We start from the raw sequence: 26,342 nt of genomic DNA on the forward strand, positions 1-26,342 counted from the left end.
GAGGGAGAGAGGAGGAGAGAGGAAGAGAGAAGGAGGAGAGGAGAGAGGAGGAGGAGAAGAGAGAGGAGGAGAAGAGGAGGGAGGGAGAGAGGAGGAGAGAGAAGGAGGAGAGGAGAGAGGAGGAGGATAGGAGGAGAAGAGAGAGGAGGAGAAGAGGAGGGAGGAGGAGAGAGGAGAAGAGGAGAGAGGGAGAGAGGAGGAGAGGGGAAGGGGGGAAGAGAGGAGAGAGGGAGATGGGGGAGGAGGAGAGGAGAGAGGGGGAGGGGTGACCTTCTGGGTGATGTCATGGCCTGTAGAAGTTTATTTACATAAGTCGGTGTTACTGAAGCCTGAGACGGTGATGCTGGTGCTGTGGACGTGACAGGAGCAGGAGTCAGGAGCAGGAGTCACGAGCAGGAGTCAGGAGCAGGAGCTTCAGGTCGACTCGAGTTCTCCCATTCCAAAAACACTTTCATTCTGTTTGACTGACTCCTCATTTATTATTATTTATTTATCATGAATTAAAAGCACATGAAAGTGAAGAGCACACAATCAGAGCTCCACAGAGACACATCTGCTCCAGCTCCACTCACTTTATAGAGCGCCATCATCAAACAGGCACAGGAAGCACTCTGGTCCACCCTGTGATGTCATGTGGTGATACAGGAAGTGCTCCACTGTGATTTTAAACTCCACACACCTTCACTAGAATCATCTGGATCATTTCAGGTCTGGAACTGTCAATTTCCACTGAACTAAACATAAAAAGAGCTGTTCACTTGAAAACTACCACTGCATGACATTTAGATTTAGATTTAATTTGCACATGTAGTAAAATAAATAACAAAACAAAACAAAAAAGAAGACACAAAAAATGAATGACTGTGCAGGAGAGAATGAGAAGATCTTTTGTGTCTTACAAGATCACCTCCCTCTAAACATGATTTTATCACAAGAGTCAAGAAACACAAACAGGCAAGTTGACTTTCAGTAGTTCAAATATTAATTATCATTACAAATCAATGTTTGTCTTTTAAAATAGTCTAGTTATGACATCACAAGGTGGAATAGAGCGTTTGGAGCTTTGGAGGTGTACACAGACTAATAATGCAGAGTTACTCAAACATGTCGATGAAACAAAACACACGTCCAGCTCTGTTTGTGAGGAGGGAACAACATTATTCTAACAGTTTATAACTGTTGTGTTTCACATGACATCACAGTATAATAAACACCAATATTAATAAAAAATAAAAACAAATGGAGGCAGTAAAATGAATATGTTTAAAATACAAAATGATGTTGCAATACACTAACAGGAGCTCAGCTGGTCGAGCGTTTGTCCACTGATACGAAGGTTAATGGTTCTAATCCCACTCTCCACATCAAAAACATAAAGAAAGAAATAAATCAAACATCATTGGTTGAGCGGTCAGATCCACTGATCCACTGTGTCCTTGGGCAAGACACTTAACCCACCTCTCCCCCAGGGTCTGTGTACACTGGAGTGTGTGTGAGTGTGTGAGTGTGAATGTGTGAGCGGTTCTTGTTGTAAAGAGCTCTGAGTGTGTTGATGGTGGGAAAGTGCTGTATAAAAATGTGACCATTTCAATTCTTGGCTTTAGTCAGTAACTGAAAACAGGCTGAGCGTTTGTGACTGTCTTTTGGACATTTCATGATATTTCATGATAAAGTACAGTGTGATCAATAAGGAAATCTGACTCTTGTCCTCATCTGGGAGTATGACATCACTACATTCTAGAAACTGAACCCCCAGTAAACTGTGTGTAACACAGGAGCTTCAGTTCATACAGAGTGTAAGTGTGGCTTGAATGTGTCCACTTCACACACTGAAGACAAGTCCACTGTGTAAGTGTGTAAATCCACGTCACATCACACACTCACACACACAGCACGTGTGTATTTCATGTAAAGTTATGAACAGTGTTCAAGCCGCTGGAAGATCTCTGGTGCTTTTGAAGTGATCCTGAAGATCAGGTGCATCTGATCGTCTCATGTGACTCTGTTTCTCGCTCATTTAATGAGACATAAAAAGACGAGCTTTACCTTTTAAACCTGCGTCGCCATGGTTACGCAAACATGAAAGCACAGCCCCTTTCAGCACTCGCAATGTAAAAGGAAGGAATACATGCAAAAGAGTGCACGGGAGCGCGCACGGCGGAGAGTGCACGTGAGCAGAGGAGCGTTCACGTGCACACGAGTTACCATTAAACATATTAAGAGCTCCTCATCCTCATTTTGTGTAATTTGCAGCTTTTCACTCATAAAGTTTCTCTCCAAATGAAAGAGCTGTAAAGGTATAAATTATCCTCTTTGGAAATGATTCACACACTTTTTCTCTTTCGCCTCATTCCTGATTCCTCTCACATGATTAAAACATCATGGAATAAACTAATATGTCAACACTATATCCAAAAACTCTTCAGTGCACAAGAAGTACACAAGAAGTACACAAGAAGTACACAAGAAGTACACAAGAAGTACACAGTTAATTAAGGAGAAGGGGTCAATCAAAACAAAACAGTGAGAACCAGTAGGAAGAACGTGACTGTATCTCTTTGTGTGTGTGTGTGTGTGTATGTATCTGTGTGTGTGTATTTGTGTGTGTGTATCTGTGTGTGTGTACAGTGCATTACAAAAAAAAAAAAAAGGGTTAAATTTATATTAGTATATAATTTATTTAGCTCTATGTAAATATTTGTTGTAAAGTTTCATAATCAATATACATAAGCAGTTCAGAAGTCCCACATGATGAGTGCAACACAGAGGCCAGTTACGTCGCTCGGATTGGCGTCACCGGGGCCTCACCCTGGAGCCAGGCCTGGGGTGGGTGCTCGTCAGCGAGCGCCTGGTGGCCGGGCCTTCCCCCACGGGGCCCGGCCGGGCTCAGCCCGAAGGAGTAACGTGGGGCCGTCCTCACGTGGGCCCACCACCCGCGGGAGGATCCATATGGGGCCGGTGCAGAGAGATCTGGGCGGCAGTCGAAGGCGGGGGCCTCGACGACCGGATCTCCGGACATGGAGACTAGCTCTGGGGACATGGAATGTCACCTCGCTGGGGGGGAAGGAGCCTGAGCTTGTGCGGGAGGTTGAGTGTTACCGACTAGATATAGTCGGCCTCACCTCCACGCACAGTTTGGGCTCTGGAACCCAACTCCTTAAGAGGGGCTGGACTCTCCATTTCTCTGGCGTTGGGCTGGTGTGGGCTCATTGCCCCACAGCTCAGCTGCTGTGTGTTGGAGTTCACCCCGGTGAACGAGAGGGTCGCGTCCCTGCGCCTTCGGGTCGGGGACAGGTCTCTCACTGTGGTGTCGGCCTACAGGCCGAACAGCAGTGCTGAGTACCCGGCCTTCTTGGAGTCCCTGGGAGGGGTACTAGACAGTGCACCATCCGGGGACTCCGTTGTTCTACTGGGGGACTTCAACACCCACGTGGACAACGACAGTGACACTTGGAGAGGGGTGATTGGGAGAAACGGCCTCCCTGATCTGAACCCGAGCAGTGTTTTGCAATTGGACTTCTGTGCTAGTCACAGTTTGTCCATAACAAACACCATGTTCGAGCACAAGGGTGTCCATAAGTGCACGTGGCACCAGGACACCCTAGGTCGGAGGTCGATGATCGACTTTGTAGTCGTGCCGTCTGACCTCCGGCCACGTGTCTTGGACACTCGGGTGAAGAGAGGGGCTGAGCTGTCAACTGATCACCACCTGGTTGTGAGTTGGGTTCGCTGGTGGAGGAGGAAGCCGAAAAGACCTGGCAGGCCCAAGCGTGTAGTGAGGGTCTGTTGGGAACGTCTGGTGGAGCCTCTGTCAGAGGGACTTTCAACTCGCACCTCCGAGAGGACTTCTCCCGGATTCCGGGGGAGGCTGGAGATATGGAGTCCGAGTGGGCTTCATTCTCGGCCTCTATTGTCGATGCGGCTGCTCGGAGCTGTGGGCATAAGGTCTGTGGTGCCTGTCACGGCGGCAATCCCCGAACCCGATGGTGGACACCGGAAGTAAGGGATGCCGTCAAGCTGAAGAAGGAGTCCTATCGGGCCTTGCTGGCTCGGGGGACTCCCGAAGCAGCTGACGGGTACCGGCGGGCCAAGCGTGCTGCAGCCCGTGTGGTTGCGGAGGCAAAAACTCGGAGCTGGGAGGAGTTCGGGGAGGCCATGGAGAAGGACTATCGGACAACCTCAAAGAGATTCTGGCAAACCGTTCGGCGCCTCAGGAGGGGGAAGCAGTTCTTCACCAACACTGCTTACAGTGCGGGGGGAGAGCTGTTGACCTCGACTGGGGACGTTGTCCGGCGGTGGAAGGAATATTTTGAGGATCTCCTCAATCCCACCGTCACGTCCTCCGAGGAGGAAGCCGAGGCTGGGGACTCGGAGGCGGACTCATCCACCACCCTGGCTGAAGTCACTGAGGTGGTTGGAAAGCTCCTTGGTGGCAAGGCTCTGGGGTTGGATGAGATCCGTCCTGAGTACCTTAAGTCTCTGGATGTTGTGGGGCTGTCTTGGCTGACACGCCTCTTCAACATCGCGTGGCGGTCGGGGACAGTACCTCTGGACTGGCAAACCGGGGTGGTGGTCCCTCTGTATAAGAAGGGGGACCGGAGGGTGTGCTCCAACTATAGGGGGATCACACTCCTCAGCCTCCCCGGTCTGTGCCAGGGTACTGGAGAGGAGAATCCAGCCGATAGTCGAACCTCGGATCCAGGAAGAGCAGTGTGGTTTTCTTCCTGGCCGTGGAACACTGGACCAGCTCTACACTCTCCATCAGGTGCTCGAGGGTTCATGGGAGTTTGCCCAACCAGTCCACATGTGCTTTGTGGACTTGGAGAAGGCATTCGACCGTGTCCCTCGTGGTGTCCTGTGGGGGGTGCTCTGGGAGTATGGGGTCCATGGCCCTTTGCTAAGGGCTGTCCGGTCCCTGTATGACCGGAGTAGGAGCTGTGTTCGCATTGCCGGCAGTAAGTCAGACCTGTTCCCGGTGCATGTTGGACTCCGCCAAGGCTGCCCTTTGTCACCGGTTCTGTTCATTGTGTTTATGGACAGAATTTCTAGGTGCAGTCAGGGGTCGGAGGGGGTCCGGTTTGGGGACCACAGGATTTCATCTCTATTGTTTGCAGATGATGTTGTCCTGTTGGCTCCATCGAACCAGGACCTGCAACGTGCACTGGGGCGGTTTGCAGCCGAGTGTGAAGCGGCTGGGATGAAGATCAGCTCTTCTAAGTCCGAGGCCATGGTTCTCGACCGGAAAAAGGTGGCTTGCCCTCTCCGGGTGGGTGGGGAGTCTTTGCCTCAAGTGGAGGAGTTCAAGTATCTCGGGGTTTTGTTTACGAGTGAGGGGAGGACGGAACGTGAGATTGACAGGTGGATCGGTGCAGCTTCGGCAGTGATGCGGTCGCTGTATCGGACCGTTGTGGTGAAGAGGGAGCTGAGTCGAAAGGCGAAGCTCTCGATTTACCGGTCAGTCTTCGTTCCTACTCTCACCTATGGTCATGAGCTCTGGGTAATGACCGAAAGGACAAGATCACGGATACAAGCGCTCAACATGAGTTTCCTCCGCAGGGTGGCTGGGCGCTCCCTTAGAGATAGGGTGAGGAGCTCAGTCACACAGGAGGAGCTCGGAGTAGAGCCCCTGCTCCTCCACGTCGAGAGGAGCCAGTTGAGGTGGCTCGGGCATCTGTTCCGGATGCCTCCTGGGCGTCTCCCTCGGGAGGTGTTTCGGGCATGTCCCACCGGGAGGAGGCCCCGGGGAAGACCCAGGACACGCTGGAGGGACTATGTCTCTCCACTGGCCTGGGAACGCCTCGGGGTCCCCCCGGAGGAGCTGGAGGACGTGTCTGGGGTGAAGGAAGTCTGAGAGTCCCTGCTTAGGCTGCTGCCCCCGCGACCCGGCCCCGGATAAGCGGACGAAAATGGATGGATGAATATACATAAGCAACCACATTATTTTTGAAACTATGTCATGAATTAGGGTGGGTCAAAAGTTTTTCTTCTTCTCTTTAGTTTTCAAGAAATTTGTTTTTCTGTTGTTTACAATGAAAAAAATAATAAAATAAAATAAAATCTAGGAAAGTTAAAATGTTAAAATGACTTAAGAACATTTGACTTTATTTGAGTAGATTCATATTCACATGTCAAATGATCTGCCAGTGAAATAAATGTGTTTTTCTTAATTCAAGTAACATTCAATTTTGTTTCTTATTTGAAGTACAAAAAGTTTTATTCCACTGGCAGTTCATTTTACTTGTCAAGTGAAATTGACTCAAATCATGATCAAACTTTCTTAATCCAAGTCATCTTAACCTGATTAGATTTTGTAATCAGTCAAACACCATATGCAACTTTATACTACTAGTACTACTACTGCTGAGAGTATTACTACTACTATCACCACTACTCTCACTACTAGTACTGCTTGTGGACAGTGTAGTTGGACAAAGGTGGCCCGTGTGTGTGTGTGTGTGTATTGTGTTGAATGTCGGCGTTGCACCTGTAGCTCCGTCTCTTCACAAACATCATGAATGAAGAGGACAGACCGGGCCTCTTCTCCTCTCCCTCTCCTCTCCTCCCCTCTCTGCTTCCTCCTTTCTCTCTCCCTCATCTCTCCCTCTTCCCTTCTTTTCACAGTCTTTTAACAGGAAACGGCTCGTGCCAATAGGATGAGGGTCCCATGTCAAAATAGGGGCCTCTGTGTGTGCAGCCAGCAGCCCCAGAGCGCGCTTCCACAAGTCAGAGTTACAAAGAAAGAGAGGGACACATTTAGTATGGAACAGTTTCAGAGACTGATTCTAAACTGTATAAATCCTCCTGTTTTAGTGTGTTACAAGTGACTTTTTCTCTCAGTGGAAATGTCTTTATTTCCACTTGAACAAATGACAGCTTTGACTATGATAGAGTTGTTCAGTGGTGATTTCTGTCTTTGTTTTTGTTGCTTTTTCATCAAACTAGAGTCAGTTTCCTGTCCAAAGTGCACCTTTAATCATAAACTGTATCCAATATGTCATTAATGTAGTAATACTCACAGGATTACCTGAGTATATCTCTGTAGCCTCACCTCCCTCAAACCACAGACCCATATTTATGACCTTTATCTTTAAACCGTTGCCGACTCTTTTGAACGTGAGACACGTCGACGTTCAAAACAGAGGGAACTGTAACATGTTCATTGTTTTTAATCAGATGGACTGAGCTCTATATAAGATGACATTATCATAAAGCCTCCTCTCTGTCACGGATTTGATATTTTGGGACTCAATAAAAACTCGACATTACATCTGGGGCCGGGAATTAACGCACTATTGCAACCATGGCAACGCACTTTTAAACACTGTTTTTTTTAATCATCAAAGGTGCCAGACTTTTTAACGAGACTAATCTGAACTTGGACCTCATATTAAAACAAAAACTCATCCAGATTTTCTTAGACTTTTATCCAGATTTATCCAAAATCATTTATTTGTCCCAGTTTTATATTAGAAATGTCCAGGTGTCCCTTTTTTTCACCTATTTGGTAAATGGTCACATTTTTATACAGCGCTTTTCCATCTTTAAAACACTCAAAGCACTTTACAACAAGGAACCACTCACACATTCACACACATTCACACACCAGTATACACACACACACACACACTGTGGGTGATTTGGGTTAAGTGTCTTGCCCAAGGACACAACTACAGCATTCATCTGTGGGAGCTGGAATCACACCTCCAACCTGTGGGTCAGTGGATCCGATCACTCAACCCATGATGTTTATGTTGAAAGTCAACCTTCAGATCAGTGGACGAATGCTCTACCAACTGAGATATTATTCTTTCTTTGTTGAGGTAAAATACTACCCAGGCTGGCGCCACCTAGTGCCTCCGTTTAATTTCATTTCTCTCCAGCGACTCGGTCAGGAATCAAAATACACTAGACGGTTTGCAAGAACCCTGGAAGCTGTAGGCCGTGCACGACCAATCAGCTGTGAGCTCCATCTCGTCTGTCTGTGTCACGTCGAGATGGATGTAGACGAAGACAGACATTCTGTGTTGGCAACGATTCCCGAGATCGAGGATTTCGAGCCGGAACATAGAGAATGTTTGGTGAATTTCATCAAGGGGAAAGACGTATTGTCCTTCTTCCTACGGGATTTGTTGCATTACAGACGTCACGACCAAACAGCAGTGATTGGTTAAAAAAGTACCTGCCTACCGTTGAGCGAATGAATCCTAATGCTGCGAGGTCAGACGGTTTTTATGTGAAACCATCTGATGAATCAGGCTATAAAATACAGAAAAGCTGCTTAAAAATGACCAAAACACAAAGAAAATGCGACTAAACTGACTCAGATGTTAATGATATAAGTCATGATTGGGCCAAGCGCAGAAGAGTTTTCCTTAATTACGCACTCGTTTCACAATTTTATTATCACCAACCACCTGAAACGGCAGATGTCCCAGTTTGTGATTTTGAGAATCAGGTCAACCTATACAAATGTAAATCTTTCACTAGGCCTGTGTATTTGTTTCACTCCAGGTTAAGGAACGTGTCTGAACATTAATATTCTCTGTAATCCCATCTGCTCGTTAGTGTTAGTTATTGAGCTTTGACTGACATGGAACGCTAAGCCCCGCCCCTAAACCAAACGCCCAGATTTGAAAGCTTCCATTTGGACCTTCCTCATTTTGCGCTGTCGTCTTTTAGTAGAATTCAGCTTCAATTCTCTCACGATTGTTGATGTTTTTGCTTAAAATAAGAAACGGGAACAAGCGTGAAACAGCAGGTCCAGAACTCAACCTGTCAGAGCGGCTCAAAATAAACATTCTGCTTTGGAGTAATTTAAGCAGATGTAGATTCTTCTTTTTGCAGTGCAGGACGGAGAGAATAAAAGAAAGAGGATGAAAAGAAACGTGTGATTTAAAACAGCCCCGAGTCCAGTAATCAAAGCTAATGGCGCCTTTGTGTCTAAAAAGCATCTGATAGCTTTAGAGCAGCGAGCGGCTAAAGCGAAGCTAACTGCGGCGCGTGCGGGTCAGTGTGTGTGTGTGTGTGTGTGTGTGTTTGTGTGCGTGTGTGCGCTAGGCTAATGTGCGCTGCTAGCCGCTTAACACCTGCTCCTTTGTGAGTTAAAAGGCTCTGGGAAAAACAGTCCCGCTCATGGTTTTAAAGGGCTTTATTAGTGCGGCGTGTTTTAGCGCTGGCCCTCTGTGCTCTCTGCGCTTTTATTATGATTGTGTGTGTGAGATTGTGTGTGAGTGTGTGTGTGAGTGTGTGTTTGAGTGTGTGTGTGATTGTCAGCTCCTTTAGCGCCCGGGTCCTGACCACAGGAAAATTACAGGGAAGAGACAGGAAGGCAAACGGAGAGTGCTACAAAGCAAAGCACACTGCAAAAAAAAAACACCAAAACACATGCACAAAGATCTACTTCAAACACTCACACACTCCATTTGACTTTGTTCATTTACCGAGCAGATGGTGTTATTTTAAAGCCACACTATGTAACTTTTTAGACGTAAAAGCGTGTGTTTTTTTTGTCATGTTTATAGCACTGGAAACTACAGAAAAACACGTGTATTTACTGTGAGCGGGCTTGCATCTCCACAAACCTGACTCTTATGTCTGGACTCTTGCTTGGCCTGGAGGATGGACTCTTGCTTGTTTCCACGGAAATGTTTGGCAATAATATACCACATTAGGGCTGACAGTTTTAAGAAAAAAATTGAATTGTGATTTTTCTGGCAGATATTGCAATTTCGATTTCATCCACATTTAATTTTTTTTCAAATTAAGTTTCAGTGCACATGAACATTTGCAAACATCACAGAAGCTTACATCAAACCAGAGTACTGCACCAATGATTTCGTAAATTGGGCCTAAGGAGCAGTGCAAAAAAACATGGCTTTGATGCTCCAAAAATCGTGATGTCTGAGATCATGATTTTCGGTCCAAAACGGTAAATCGTTCAGCTCTATTCCACATTATGGCATAAAATCTCTCTCTGGTTTTAACTTTGACTATTTCCATTGAATCGTCCAAGGAACATGCCACCTGCACAAAATAGACCACCACTCTACCATTGGGAAAAAAAAAAAAAAAAAAAACATAGGGAAAAAAATTTGTGGGGAAAAAAAAAAAGGAAAAATATTTTTTTTTAAAAAGGAATAATTAACAAATATTGGAAATTTGAGTAATTTTAACAAATGATCACTTTTTATTTACATCATTATTACTTTGGAACAGCATTTACTCTTATGTAATTACATGGTGATAGGGGTTAAGGTCATACATGTTATTACATTGTACTTACCGAGTTAGATTCCTTCCACTGACAGATTATTTACCGTGAAATTAGGAAACCAAAAATACTGACACACCTCAAAAAATCTGGACCTCCTGACTGAAAAAAAAAACACCCACATTTATATGATTCATGTGAACAAAATCGACTTTGATATGCAGTTAGTGGACAAACTAACTGATCTTACTTAGACAAAAACAGGTCATGAAGAATATACTAAATCAATGTAAACTTGTCACTTATATTTGAAGTGGTGGTTGTTGTTTGCTGACGTGTTTTTACTGGGCCTCTCTAACAGGACACATTTGCTTTTCCTTTTACATCCAGATAAACTCGTTCATGTGAGTTTATGTTTTGCAGTGTTGCAGTTAACACATACTTAAACTAATAGACCTTCATTAGCTAAAAACAGGTCATAAAATCATGTTCACTTTCAAAACCTCTTAGTGTTGTGCAGTAAGTGGAAGACTCAGTTCAAGAGTCAGTGGAAGAGTCAGTGGAAGACTCAGTTCAAGAGTCAGTGGAAGAGTCAGTGGAAGAGTTAGTGTAAGCTCATATGTTTGAACAGTGCGTCTCCCACAGAGACATGAGAGCATATCCTCTGAAGGAGCACATCTCATGTGTCTTTGTGCTCTCTGTCCTTGGACTTGTCAATGGGAATCATCTCACTCACTTCCATTTTATTTATTTTTTTCTAAGCTCGATCGGACAAGGACGACAGACCCTCTGCAGTCACACCGTTTACAAATGTACCAGTCCTTTCCATCACACTAGTGCTGTCACCATTTCAAACTCGATTTCAGTACTAAGGAATCGATACTCAATACTGATTCTGATACCACAATGAGATTTAAGAGGCTCTATTTAGCCAACAGAATGTGATTTTCAACATTAAATACTAGTCCATGTGGTCTTATACTTGTTCTGATACAGCTCCAGATCATTCTGAAGCAGGGATCTCCAACCTTTTTTCCTTCGGTGAGATCCTTTTACAAAACAAAAATGCCAGAGAACTCCTCATTTTAGCCGCTGCAAGTAATTGAGTAAATATAAACGTCACGGTCTTCGATAAGGAACCATTATCTATTTATTAGTGCAGAAAGTGAAGTCAGGCATGAAAATCATACTTTGACAATTTTAATAGTCGTTATATTCATCAAATTTTAGTTATTCAGCACAAAACTTATAAATCAGAAATACTTTGTCGAGCTACTTGGGAGGAGGGGGAGAGCTACTGGTGGCTCCTGAGCTACAGGTTGGAGACTCCTGTTCTAAAGGGTCCTTGTACCATTTGTACTTTAGTATTTCAATTAAGAACCCAAAACAATAAAATGGGAAAACAGTTTATTTCATTATTCCATTTTAGTGTCAAACAAAAAAGCAGATTTCAACCTCTATTTCCAGTATTTAAAGTTTATTTCAAATAACGCCAATCAAAAAACAGTCCTGTGCTTATTGTAATTTGGATATTTTATTCTTTGTGGTTTATTTGCCCCGGAAGTTCTGCTGCTAAGTGCGCTGTGTGAATTCAGCATCAACTGAACAAAGGAGTTTATTGCCTCACTGTTTCTTGTTTCTCGTCATGGAGTTTAATGACTTTCTAAGACGAGAAACTAAACGTGTCACTATAAAAGTAGACGACACGTTTGTTCAGAAAACTGCCATGATTTTTCAGATAAGTCCTTCAAGCAGCAAAACTTTTGGGTCAAATAAACCACAGAGAATAAAATATCCAAATTAAAATAGGCACAATGTTTTTTGATTGGTGTTGTCTGAAATAAACTTTAAATTAAATATTGGAAATATTGGAAAGGATGTTGAAATCAGTTTTTTTGTTTGACACTAAAATAGAATAATGAAAAACACAAACTTAATTGAAATTCAAAAGAACAAATGGTACGCGGACCATAAATACATTCAGGAAAGCTTCATTTCTCTTCTGTAAATGGGACTTTTTTAGTATCAATACCTGCGAAAAAAAGAGTGTCTAATTTGAGCTTCGATTAGTATCCGATTTTCAATATTTTCAACAAGCGTAGGGTGAAGTACGTTGCCCAAAGACACAACAATAGAATGCACCAGTTGGTAGAAGTTGCTCTAAAACACAAATGTTGACTGTGATCACTGAATGTATTTTGTGTTTGTGTTTGTGTGCAGATGAGTGTGGAAGGTGACGACAAGAGAACGCGCACTCGCTCCAAAGGAATCAGAGGTGAGAGTTTTTGTACTTTGTATATTTGTTTGACATGTTAAAGCTACCATCTGTTACGAGTCTGGCTGACCCGCCCTGTTGGCACGTGACCAAACCCGATGCACACTCACACGTTCAGTTCTCTTTGTTTAGCATATATATTTAAATCAGGGGTGTCAAACTCATTTTGGTCCGGGGGTCATATCCAACCTACTTTGATCCCAAAGGGGCCAGACCAGAAAACTCATGGCATATAAACCCCAAAAATAACAATAAGTTGAAATATTTGTGCAGAGAAACACAAATCTATTCCAGAAATATTTTTTTAATTGATGAACTCTTTCTTATTATTATATTATAATATTATGAACAACCTGAAACTTTAAGAAAAATTCAATTTCAACATTTAAAATATTTTAGTAGAAAACCACCCAAGGGCCACATTAAAGGTCTTGGAGGGCCGGATCTGGCCCCCGGGCCTTATGTTTGACACCTGTGATTTAAAGGGTCCATCTCATGCAAAATAACTCTTTTCACATTGTATCTTCTTGCACATAAACAAGCACAATTTGGGTTTTGGAACATCCATTACTCAATAGTTCTGAAATCTTACTGATTTCTATGAATTATGAATGAATGACTATTGCTCATCCCCCCGCCCGTCCTGAGAAAGCACAGGCTCCGCCCTCCAAACGTAATGTAGGTGACGAGTGAGCCGCCCTTCCTCCACCCATCTCAGGGAGGGAGGGGGAGACAGGCGTGACCCTGATAGCGGCAGGAATAAACTTTTATTCATCATGGAGATACAGCACGTTCAGCCGCATGTGTTGGACCATGAATCGGACGAGGACTTTGAGGAGCTCAAGCACCGCGTCCACATCAGCTGAACATTACTGATTGGTAAAGTTTTAATAAACACTAGTAGATCAACTTATTATGTAGAACAATGAGCTTATGCTGTCGCTTTTGTTTAGGTGTTCATGTGGGAACTGTCAGTCGATGTGGGGTGGAGGCGGCGGAGGCGGTGGAGTGGGGGAGGGGGGTAGTTGTGAAGTGCTTTCTGCTACGTCAAACGTGTCATAGGTTAATCTGCCGCGTCGTCGTTGTAGCAGCTTTAGTTCGTTGTCACGTGGGAGGGTGGCAGAAAAACGTTAAAAAACGCCGAAACAATCTACAAATCACTTTGGCGACAAATACAAGGCCCACACATCACTCTTAGAAGGTAGAAAGCTCTGAAAAGTTGATTTTGCATGAGATGGGCCCTTTAAAGGAAATACCGTGAAATCAATAGCTGACAAAAATATCAAACTGCACATTTGGTTTTAATAATAATATTTTGTTCAAAGTTCAGATTTTTTTAAGGTGTATTATGTAACTTTTGTGGTGGAGCATCTGTCAAATGCTTTTCTCCATGGACATGTTATTGCTTATGTTGTTAGGTTCTTTTTTCAGACCAAGGCTACGTTCAGACTGCAGGGCTTAATGCTCAATTCAAATTTTTTTGTGAAATCCGATGTTTTTGCGAGGTCGTTCACATTTCCAATTAAATGTGACTTGTATGTGACTCCAGTGTGAACGGTAAACGGCCCGAAAGTGTCCCACATGCGCACTGGAGACACGATGACGTCAACCCCATGCATCAACCGCAGCGAGCGTGCTCTGTGTTTACGGAAGTTGTCCAAACATGGACGCGAGCATTGAGCACCTGGCGATTTTACAGTTCCGATTCTGCTTCAGCGCAGAATAGTGACGTTTGTCGCTTGTTGATGACGTGTAGGTCGGATGAATGCGCTTTGGCCGTTCAGACTGAAGTCGCATGTCAAAAGATCGGATATGTATCAGTTTCAGGAGCACATATCCAAGTGTCCTGGGTCACATTTGAAAAAATCGGATCTGTGCCGTTCAGACTGTCATTAAAAGATCGGACACAGGTCACATAGGGGCCAAATAAACGGATTTGGGTCACTTCAGGCTGCAGTCTGAACACAGCCCATGAGTTTGTTTTTCATTTGTTTGTCTGCTCCCTGCGCTCTTTCTCAGCGTGGTCATGTGATGTTGCTGTGTCGTGTCGCTCAGCTGATTTAAATTTTTGGTTTTGGCACTGTCTTCCTCTCGGTGGAGGCAGGACAACAGCACCATCTGCAGTACAACTTCCTCAGGACAGTATCTCTGGTGTGTGAGAGTAAAAAAGCCTCTCGTCCCGGTTCATAGTTCCGGGTTTGTGAGAATAAAAATCAGCTGAGCGACACGTCACAGCAACATCACGTGAATCTGAAGAAACTGTCAGGGAAGAAAACTAACTTTTGGTCTGAAAAAAGAACCTTATAACATAAATTCAATCAATCAATCAACAATTTTATTAATCCCAAAGAGTAATTCAGTTCACACATCTCTGGTTGTGCACAATCCATAAATACATAAAATTTAAAATCGAATACATACAACACACACCGTTCATTCAAACGTCAGTGCATCAGCGGACACAACAGCAAATTTACTTTCCATTTCAAAGCTTTATGGCAGAAGGAATCAAAGACTTAGTGTAGCAGTTGGTCTGTTGTTGTGGGGTGACATATCACTTGTATGGTTAGGCTCAGTGTGTTATGTATGACTCCTTTCTGTTATTTCACAGTAATTAGTTACATTACAATATTACTGTATTTAAAATGTAAAACATTAGACGACTACTGCAGCACTAAGTAACTAAGTTACTCTCACTCCAACTGTGAAGATGGTGAACTTTTGCGCCGTATAAGGACTAAACCAGGATTAAACCAGGAATGAACTAGGGCTAAACCAGGACTAAACCAGGATTAAACCAGGACTAAACCAGGAATGAACCAGGACTAAACCAGGGTTAAACCAGAGCTGAACCAGGACTGAACCAGGTCAGAGCAGAGTTCTGCATCAGTCCTTTCGCTCAGTGTCACCCGACAAGTCTACACAGGCGTGTCTCTGGTGTTTCACCACTGCTGATATCGAGGTGATTTTTGCAAATTTGTATGAAAAAAAAACACCAGTCCAGGTTAATAAAGTATTGTAACGCGCGTTACTAACATTTGTACAGAGTATTTATTTTTTTTTCCCTGTAATGCCACATTACTGCGTTACAGCAAAAAGCAACACATTACAGTAACATGTTACTCCCAACACTGCTCCACACAGACCTCCATCTGACATCTGACATCCTCCATCTGAACACCACAGATTTTGTCACACACTTTTACTGTCTACTTATCTTTCTCTGAAAACCCATAAAACCAACAAATACAAGAAAAAGTCAACAAAATTTCGATAAAGGAATGATAAAATGATTTAAAATGTTAGATGACACATTAAAAGAGCTGAGCTTCTGCATCAGGTGAACCTGCTGCTGTCCTCGTCTGATCATCTGCTCAGTGTTTCTTATCAAACCTCAGGGACCAATCAAACACACTCCCCAAGTACTTTAGAAGAGTTCAACATTTCTACTGCTTCCCTGTGGATTAAGCTGGATATTGGTCAGTTTCTTTGGTTTTAGCCACATTTAAGTGCAAATGGTTATTATCAGACCGTTAGTGAGAGCAGGTGGAGCTCGGCCGTGGTCTGAGTTTGCTCCCTGCAGGAGAAAGACGAGGACAGTATCATGTGAACATTTTATTATGTAGCTGCTCTCATTTGCAGACCTACAACTGTCTGTTAGTTGAAAACCAAATGAACCTCATTGGACAATGTTATTGCTTTGTCTGGAATGTTTAAACCAGGGGTGTCAAACATATGGCCTGGGGGCCAGATCCGGCCCTCCAAGACCTTTAATCTGGCCCTCGGCTGATTTTCTACTAAAATATTTCAATTATATTTTCTATTAAAATCTTGTTAATTTTCTGTGGTGTTTACCACAGCAGCGTCTCTGTACGTGGCCCCTCCCACCAGAGCAGCACAAATGAAGACTTGTCTCTTTCCAAACGCTCTTAAAGGACGATTGTTTTGACTGTTGACCGTGACACCCTCATCAGAAAAATGTCCAACATGAGAAAAGTGGAGACAAGTGCAGGACTGACTTATTCCTATTTGCAAACAAGTTCATGTTAAAACTTTGTGTTGAAATTGCATTTTTCTTAAAGTTTCAGGTTGTTCATAATATTATAATATTTTGTAAAAGAAAGAGTTCATCAATTAAAAAAGATTTCTGTAATAAATTTGTGTTTCTCTGCACAAATATTTGAACTTATTGTTATTTTTGGGGTTTATATGCCATGAGTTTTCTGATCCGGACACTTTGGGATCAAAGTCAGTTGGATACGGCCCCTGGACCAAAATGAGTTTGACACTCCTGATTTAAACTGTTCTATCTTCATGGAAAAGTTAAAGGTCAAACCTGCTCACAGTCAGAATGTTGTTGTTCCAGGTCTGTTTGAGTTATAAAACCACCTGTAATGCAGAGCTGTTTAATGTCACACTGTGGAACATTCCAGGCAGAGCAGTGACGTATCCATAGGAACAAGCAGGTGAAAAGACTGAAATCTGAACATAAAAATTACAGAAGCAGCACATTTGAGCGTGTACAGTTCTAAACTACAGGATTAGACGGGCTTTTTTAATGCAGAATAAGAGAGAAGATTGTGTTGTTTGTGGAGGAAATTATGGGACTTTGAAAATTGCAGCCTTTGTGATCGGCTAAGTGCGTCCGTTCAAACTGTGAGTCTGTTTTGATACAATCCTTCTGCACTTGGGCAATACACATTTTGCTTAAATACACGGAACAAATCGGATAGAGCCGCTTTAACATGCCTTTAACAAGATGTCCGCCGTCTCACTATCCCCCTGAGCGAAGCTACAACTAACCCAGACTGCACTAACTCTACACATTTGTTTATGAATGTGACGTGATTTACGATTCAGAGCTAATTACCGTAAGTCTCTGGCTGGAAAAGTGTGATTTTTCACTGTCTGCTGCAGTTTGGGTTTTAATTTCATTTTGTCCAATTATGAAAGCGAAAGTGACACAGTTAATCAGGGTTAGCGCTGAGTGTGCGTTTGCAGAACAGGCTGAGTTTAGACTTTTGGGGCTTTGTGTGTTTGTGTTTGTTTTTGTGCAGAGGGCATTTTCAAACACTGTTTACACTGTAGAAAAGGGAGAGCCACAAGAGGAAATTATCACGGTAAATGGTCACATTTTTATACAGCGCTTTTCCACCTTTTCCAAGAAACCACACACATTTACACACACTTTCACACACCAGTCTGTGCACACAACCTTCTGATCAGTGGACAATATTTTAACATAAAGACAACTTCAGATCTTGAGTAGATATTCACAGAGTTTACTCACAGCTCGAAATGTTTCTTGTTCTAAGATATTTTGTTATATCTTACTGTACACTGCAAAAAGCAATATCTAGGTACATTAAAATGATTTAAATTAAGAACATTTGACTTTAAGTTGATTCAACTTCATTCAAGTCAAATGATCTACCAATGGAAAAAGTGTGTACATGTAGCAAAATATATTTTAAGTAGTAAAAGTTTTGTTTCTTTGTTAAATCATTTTGCTTGTCAAGTGAAATTCAGTAAAATCATGATAAAACTTTAAATAAAACTATCAGTTCAAGTAATATTAACTTGGTGACTTAAGTATTTGCAGTGTAATCAAAGTGATCTAAGGGAAGATTATTTCTACGATTATTTCATCGATGTATCACCACTGGAGACACATCAGCCGCATACGTTGAAATAAGTCGAAATGAACATTCATTATCAAATTACAGTAAGAAAAAGAAACAAATCAGACCAAATTTAGTCAAACCTACCTAGAACAATTAGAATATAAAGTGAACTAGTTTCATTTTAATTATTGTTATGTTTTTATACAGCGCTTTTCCACCTTCAAAACACTGAAAGTGCTTTATAACAAGAACCACTCACACATTTACGCACACACTCTCACACACACACACACACACGCACTCACACACACACACACACACACACACACACACACACACACACACTCACACACACACACACACACTCTCACACACACACCACACACACTCTCACACACACACACACGCACTCTCTCTCACACACACACACACTCTCACACACACACACACACACACACTCTCACACACACACACACACGCACTCTCTCTCTCACACACACACACGCACACACACACACACACACTCTCACACACACACACGCACACACACACACACACACTCTCACACACACACTCTCACACACACACATGCACACACACACACACGCACTCTTAGACACACACACGCACACACACACACACACACACACACACACACGCACACACACACACACACACGCACACACACACACGCACACACATCAGTGTACATAGACACTTGGGGCGAGGAGTGTTAAGTGTTCAACCAACTGAGCTACTGCCACCCTACCAACACTTAAATAGTAAAAAAAAAAAAAAAAAAAAGCTGAATTATTTGGGTATAATTTTGATCACAATATCTAGATTATTTATTTTAATTGAATAATAATATATATATATTTTTTATAATATTGGTCTCAATTTGAAACCTTCATATTTCATAATTACATGGAACATATGGCTGGATGAAATTCTCTATTTCTGTATTTTATTAGATCATGAACCATGTCCTGTCTGGATGAGGTGCATCTAGATCAGGGGTGGGCAATTTTTTTTTCCATGGGGCCACATGAGAAACAGAAAAGATTGTGGAGGCCAAAATCCCGAACTCAGTTCTGCAGAATATTCATTGTATTTCTTTATATAAAAAAACAACAACAAAAAAAGCAGTACCAGTAAATATCATTGTTTTGACGGTCAGACTGGTGAGGTTCCATCCATTTTCTTTCACCTTATTGGGGCCGGGTCATGGGGTAGTAGACTGAGCAGGAGGCCCACACTTCCATCTCCACACACACTTCCTTCAGCTCTTCTGGGGGGATCCTGAGGCATTCCCAGACCACACAGAGACTCTGTTCCTCCAGAGTGTCCTGGGTCTTCCCTGGGTCCTCCTCATGAGCTGAAGTGAGGCTGACTTACAAAAATGTCATTAAAAAACATGTCTAAAATAAAAGCAATGCAGTTTTAGTCCATGCATGAGGTCAAATGATAAAATGTGTTTAATTTGTAATTCCAAATGATCTTAAAGAAGCCGGTCAGAGTCAAACAAAGACACACACACACACACAGAGACAGATGTAGTTGTCAGGTTCCTCTTGAGTAGTTTTTGCAGTACTTTCTCCAGTGCACAGTTGTACAGTGCAGTACTTGGCTGTGCTCGCCTCGTGGCATTGATCTGACTTGTGTTCTGATGAGGAGGTGTTGTGTTTATTCTCACACCCGGATCACTCTGTCAGCATAACCCTGGGTCACATGTTCTCTCTCCTCTCTCTCCTCTCTCTCTCTCTCCCTCACACTCTCCGTCTCCTTTGTCTCTCTCCTCTTTTCTCTGTGTCTTCTCTTTCGCTCACCTCTCTCTCCTTTCATCTCTCTCTCCCTCTCTCTCTCTCTGGGGATTTTGTGCATTTGTGATTTATTGATCGGTGTTTCTTTTTGCAGCATGTTTTTAAAGCATCACTCACCTTTGTTCTCTTCTCTTTTTTCTCCACCTCTCCACCCCCACTCTTCTCTCTCTCTCTCTCTCTCTCTTACAGTGCCTATGGAGCTGGTTGGACAGGAGCTGAGGTAAGGACCACTTTTGTCCTCTTTTTATCTTCTTCACAAATCACTCTTTCCTTCAGATAAACACAAACATTTGATTTAATTTTTATTCCTCCATCACCTGCGCCCCCCTGCTGGTCACTGACGGTTATTGATCGCTCTCGGCTGCTTTTTATTTCCTTTTTATTTCCCGTTTTGAGCAAAAATCATGAGACAACCTGAGCTCTGACTGCGGTAAAGCCTCTGACTGTAGTAACTGTCCAAAAAAAAAAACACATGTAAAAGAATGCACACATGTATGAGACTAAAAAAAGAGAGCTCCATTTAAACCTGTGACCTTCTGGTTACAGGGCGAGTGTAAAAATCTCCTCATCTCTTTATTCAAAACAATGATTAGACAAAAACATCTGCACACAAAATGCATTGCTAAAAAAACGAGTCGCAGTTGGAATTTAAACCTTGGTTCGTAGTTTTTCCATTTTTACTCTGAAAAACTAAATAAAATATTTCAAATTTCACTTCAAAATTTCTGTTTCCAAATGATAGCTGTGTAGTGGTGCTGTTGTCGTAAAACAGTGAAAACTGTGAAATAAGAGATAATAACAGAATAGCTCACACACAACAAATACAACTTGAATTCAGGACATTTGTAGAGTTGAGTTGTTTAAAAAAAATCCAAATAAGATGTAAACGTAAGATCCAGTTACCCTGTTTTTCGGACTATAAGTCGCACCAGCCAAAAATGTGTAATGAAGAAGAAAAAATAAATATATAAGTCGCACTTTTTGGGGAAATAAATTTTATAAAATCAGAGACCAGGAGCTGAGATTTCCTGTGTAAAGTCAAGTTCTAGTAATAACAACAGACTGTTAACGTCACATATGATAGGGTGACTATATTTCCGTTTGTGAAAACCCGGACACCTTATGGGGGGTGGGGCCTCGACATTGAGCTACTGTCACCTCGCAAACTCTGCACATGGCCTCCCACTTGTCCCGACCGGAACGAAAAATGCAGAATTTCTTGTACAAGTCATTGTTAATTGTGTATTTGCGCTTCGGCATGTTGCAGACTGACCGTGACTGTTTGTGTTTGCCCGCTTCTTCTGAGTGCACAGAGAGCTACGCGAGCAGATCAGTTTAATGGCGGTAATGAAAACCCAGACATTTCCATCACTTAAGAAAAAAAAACCTGGTCGTCCAGGACAGGACACAAAAAACGGACATGTCCCAGGAAAAACGAACATTTGGTCTCCCTAATAAATGAACAGTTCTTCAGAAACTATAACATAAACAACAGAACAGAACAAGTTTACCAAACTCTCCATTTCACTCCAAATCACTAAATCCATTCAATTCTTCATCCTCGGTGTCACTTCTGAACAACTCCTCGACCTCCGGAGGTAAAGAGAGCACCGCTTCCTCTTCTGTGTCGCTGTCGTCAGATTCAGCATCAGTTCCAGTTAGAATTATTCAGGTCTTTCTGAATCCCGACAGGATGGTTTTGGTGTCACTGAAGTTCAGGCTTCCTGGTGTCACAAGTTTCTCTCTCACTCCAAACTTTCTTTCTGCTGCTCGATTATCATATTCAGCTGCAAATTTCACAACTTGCAGTTTGTAATCTGTAAAATCAGATTTTCTTTTCGGGGGCATTTGTGTTCAGTCTTCTCAGTGTCTTTATAAGTTTGTTTAAATGTTAAATTGTTCAGTGATACAGAAGTAATGGTGCGATCGACTGCCATGATACAGGCAGAACAGAGGCTCTTTCTGCAGGAGACATGTGCAGTAGAGTGAAGTAACAGTGGTACACGAGTAATAGTAGTACTAGATACTGACACACCAGCCTAAAGCCTCTTGACTAGTGATGGGTGAATGAAGCCTCGTGAAGCATAGACACCTCAGTCGCAGTATTGTCTCAAATGGTTCAATGTGTCTGAGGCTTTGGAGAAACACTGACCTCTAGTGGACAAATTTAACCATTGGCACACAGGTGTCTCAGCACTGATGAAGTATTGTTAGTGTAAGACAATACTTGTGTGCAGAGCGACACCGCACCTAACAACAACAATAATAATGATGATTTAAAATAATATGTAAAGAGCAACATAAATAGCAGCTGTAAATAAAAAAATAGGTGTTACCTTGTTAGGTGGAATTAGATCAAAGTGATCCCAAACCATGGATCGCTTTTTTCTACTTGTAGATGCCTTCGAAAATGAAACAAATGCCAAAAGTCGCCAAAAATCACCACTAATGTCACACAATACTCCTCACTACCAACATTTTTAACAAATATTGGTGCATCTTTTATACTGTAGCAGTTTAGCTCTTGTCAAACCACAGAAGTGCGCTGAACACTCTGAAGCACTCTGAACCAATCACAGAGCGGAACATTCGCTGAGCCAATGAAACGCTTCGATACACTGAAGCGATCGACACACAGAGCGAAGCAGTAGGGGGAGGGACCGACACTTCCACACTTTGGTCACGTGAGCGGCTGCTGCGAGTCGAGCTCCGAGGCAGTGCTTCAGAGCGATTTGTTTCAGAAAGAATGAGACGTGCTCCAGAGCTCCGACTCATTTGCCTGTCACTACTCTTGACGCTTCACTCTGAATATTTTAATGTATAAGTCACACAGGACAAAACAGTGCAGGATTTTTGTACCAAATAATGTCAGTAATCTTTGTAGTACTTTTTAAAGCAGATCTATACTCAAACACACATGAATACTCCAAATACTTCACAGTGTCAGTGAGAAGAAAGTACTAGAAGGTGGGTAAAGGTGTGAAAAGCCCAGTTTGCAGAGCAGGTCTGATTTCCCAAACAAAAGGGAAGTGTGTGAGCAGTGAAGTCCTCGTGTAGATCCGGCCTTATCGCTGTGATTAAAATGTGCAGGATGGCGCGTCTCATTTCAAATGCTAATGCCATTTTTAATAAGTGAAATTAAGCAGGGATAATTAGAGTAATAATAATAAAGGCTGAATGCTGCAGGTCGTTATGTTAATGAGAGTCGTCAGGTGTCACGGCAACGGGAGCCGCGGCAAACCAACCATGCACTGTAAAAAATATATAGATGAGCGGTTAACTTGGGTAAAATGTCACGTGGTCAGTTTTAATTAAGACACAAAGCTATGGAGATGAATTAAAGCTCTACTGTGGAACATTTCAGGCAAAGCTGAGAGATCCGTGTATCGTTCGTTTATTTGTTTTTCAAAATAAAACCAAAAATAAGAAAACTAAAAAGCTATTATTTTCTTTGTTATTTGTCTCCAAAACCAAAATGAGAAAAAAAAAAAAAAAAAAAAACAGATAACGGCCCTTTTCTGTTTCCGTGACTTAAATTGTGATGCCGGACTTTTGCACCACATACAGACTGAATCAGGACTGAACCAGGTCTAAACCAGGACTAAACCAGGTCTAAACAAGGTCTAAACCAGGACTAAAACAGGACTAAACCATTTCTAAACCAGGTCTAAACCAGGTCTAAACAAGGTCTAAACCATTTCTAAACTAGGTCTAAACCAGGACTAAACCAGGTCTAAATCAGGTCTAAACCAAAACAGAAACAGAACTAAATCAGGTCTAAACCAGGACTAAACCAGTCTCAGTCCCGGTCTCAGTCCTGGTCTCAGTCCCGGTCTCAGTCCCGGTCTCAGTCCTGGTCTGGTCTCTGTCTGGTCCCAGTCTAAGTCCTGGTCTCACTCCTGGTCTCAGTCCTGATCTGGTCTCTGTCTGGTCCCAGTCTAAGTCCTGGTCTCACTCCTGGTCTTAGTCCTGGTCTCAGTCCTGGTCTGGTCTCTGTCTGGTCCCAGTCTAAGTCCTGGTCTCACTCCTGGTCTCAGTCCTGGTCTGGTCTCTGTCTGGTCCCGGTCTCAGTCCCGGTCTCAGTCCCGGTCTCAGTCCCGGTCTCAGTCCTGGTCTCAGTCCTGGTCTGGTCTCTGTCTGGTCCCAGTCTCAGTCCCGGTCTCAGTCCTGGTCTGATCCTGGTCTCAGTCCTGACCACACATCCTACACAAATCCTCATCATTTCTGTGTACATATTATTTGAAATGTTCCACAGTGGGGCTTTAAATCAAGTCGCATCTACTTGACCCATATCTTTAATCAGAGAGGTTTTGAGAGAGGGGGAAGAGAGGAGGAGAGGAGGAGAGGAGGAGAGGAGGAGAGGAGGAGAGGAGGAGGAGGCATGGGAGGAAATTAAACGTGTTTGAGCTGATCTTTATCGCACGCAGTAACAGGATATGGCCATGGGTCTGTCTCTGCTCTCCTCCTCTCCTCTCTCCATCTCTCCATCTCTCCACTCCTCCTCTCCTCTCTTCTCTCTCCCTTCTCTCCCTTGCTCCTCTCTTCAGTCAGTATCGATGAAAACGAAACATTACATCAGTCTTTCATTCTTCTAACTGCTAATTGTAACACCGATAATCCCTTCCTCGCTGCATTTTTTCTACAGTGTGTGTGTGTTTGTGTCTTTGTGTGTTTGTGTGTTTTTTTCACGTAATAAACTAACCCTTCGTCCTAACCTGGGTGTCCCCCTCCTCTCCATCAGCTGCCCCACCCCAGGATGCAACGGGACTGGACACATTAGCGGCAGATACGCCCGGCACCGCAGGTAGGCCCGGTCACCTGTCGCACTAACACTGCTCATCTCTCGAGTGCAAACGTGGACGAGGAGATCGGCACGAGTGTCTCCGAAAAAGACGGGAAACAGAACTCGTGAATTTGTAAACACTTGGATGGATTCGGAGCGTCCTGACGATTCACCACGATGAGTTTGTAAGCTCTTTTCAACACTTTCACAGAGCGGAGTTTTTTAATCACGGTAAAGCTCGCAATAACAACTACTAGCATGCTAATGTGCACTTCCTGATGATTTGAAGCAGACAATATACAGTGGACTTATTTTGCATATGTGATATGTCTGAACTCGGTGGGACACTTTCTGCTCAAATGAGAGAGAGAAGAAAAAAAAGATCCTGACTTTTGTGGAGCTCCAATGTTTCCTTCAGCGAGTACACAGGGAAAGTGTCTTGCTCAAGAGCGCACTGACACACTGACTCCAGCAGCAGCTCTTTACGACAGAACAGGTCTCAGTGGTGTTTCTTTGGGTCACTGTGCAGGGCCTCTCTCTCCCTCTCTTCTCTATCTCCCTATTCTCCACATCTTTCCTTCCTCTCCACTTCTCCTATCTCTCTCTTTCACTCTCATCTCTCGCTCCTTCTACTCTCCCTCTCCCCTCTCCATGTTCCTCCCTCCCTCTACTGTCATTCTTTCTCTTCCTCTCTCTCTCTCTCTCTCCTTTTTCTCTCCCCTTTTCCCTTCTCTCTTCCCCTCTTCCTCTTCCCTCACTCTCTCCTCCCTCAACCCCTCTCTCTTTCTCTCCCCAGCTCTCTCTCCCTATACCTCTTCCCTCTCTTCCTCCCTCTCTCTCTCCTCTTCACTCTCTCACTCTCCCCCTCTTCTCTTTTTCCCTCTCCCCTCACCCTCTCTCTTTCACTCCTTCTCTTTCTCACTCTCTCTACCTCTTACCTCTCTCTTTCCTCTCTCCCTCTCTTCCTCCTCTCTCTTCTCCTCCTTCTCTCTCTCTCCCTCTCTACCTCTCCCTCTTCCCTTTCTCTCTATCTCTCCCCCTCTCTGTCCTCTCTCCCTGTCTCTTTCCTCTCTCTCCCTCTCTCTCTCCCTCTCTTCCCTCTCTCTCTTCTCCCTCTCTCTCTCCTCTCCCTCTCTCTCTCCATCTCTCCTCTCTCCTTCTCTCTCTCTCTTCTCTCTCTCCTCTCTCTCCGTCTCTCCTCTCTCCTTCTCTCTCTCTCTTCTCTCTCTCCTCTCTCTCCGTCTCTCCCAGGTGATGGAGTCAGAGTTTATTGGATTTCACTCTCCGTTGCTCGCTCGTCTCTGCCTCGTACTCGTTGTTCATTAAACGTTCCACTCAATTGGCCGAGGCGCACCATGATTGGCCGGGGGACGCGCCGCGATGAGCCGTGATGAGCCGTGATTGGCGGAGAGGCGAGCGAGCGCAGCGCCCCCCGCAGGCTACATGTGTTTACTCATATCGTGTGTTCAGTGACGCGCCGCCGCTTCCACTCGCATGGATTTTATGAACATCAGATGCCCTCCCGTCCTCTCGTCTTCCTCTGTCAGATGTCCTCACACTCTCCATTTTTTCCATATATTTTGAACACAGTTTGTCTTGCCCTATTACAAATATACTGTATTTCCAA

The 26,342-nt window shown here is 43.5% G+C and overlaps 1 protein-coding gene across 1 annotated transcript in view; it reads left to right on the forward strand.

The window, feature by feature from the left end:
* Positions 1-26,342, forward strand: part of myt1b (myelin transcription factor 1b) — a 79,469-nt gene that overhangs the window by 7,983 nt on the left and 45,144 nt on the right. The window contains exons 3-5 of the mRNA XM_055159809.1: positions 12,431-12,485; positions 20,122-20,152; positions 24,674-24,736. Coding sequence (XP_055015784.1) covers positions 12,431-12,485; positions 20,122-20,152; positions 24,674-24,736 — 149 coding nt within the window. The remainder of the gene's footprint in view (positions 1-12,430; positions 12,486-20,121; positions 20,153-24,673; positions 24,737-26,342) is intronic.

The sequence above is a fragment of the Boleophthalmus pectinirostris genome, unplaced genomic scaffold (genome assembly GCF_026225935.1).
Source record: "Boleophthalmus pectinirostris isolate CB_2022bp ecotype Guang Dong unplaced genomic scaffold, ASM2622593v1 HiC_scaffold_2823, whole genome shotgun sequence".
NCBI lineage: Eukaryota > Metazoa > Chordata > Actinopteri > Gobiiformes > Gobiidae > Boleophthalmus > Boleophthalmus pectinirostris.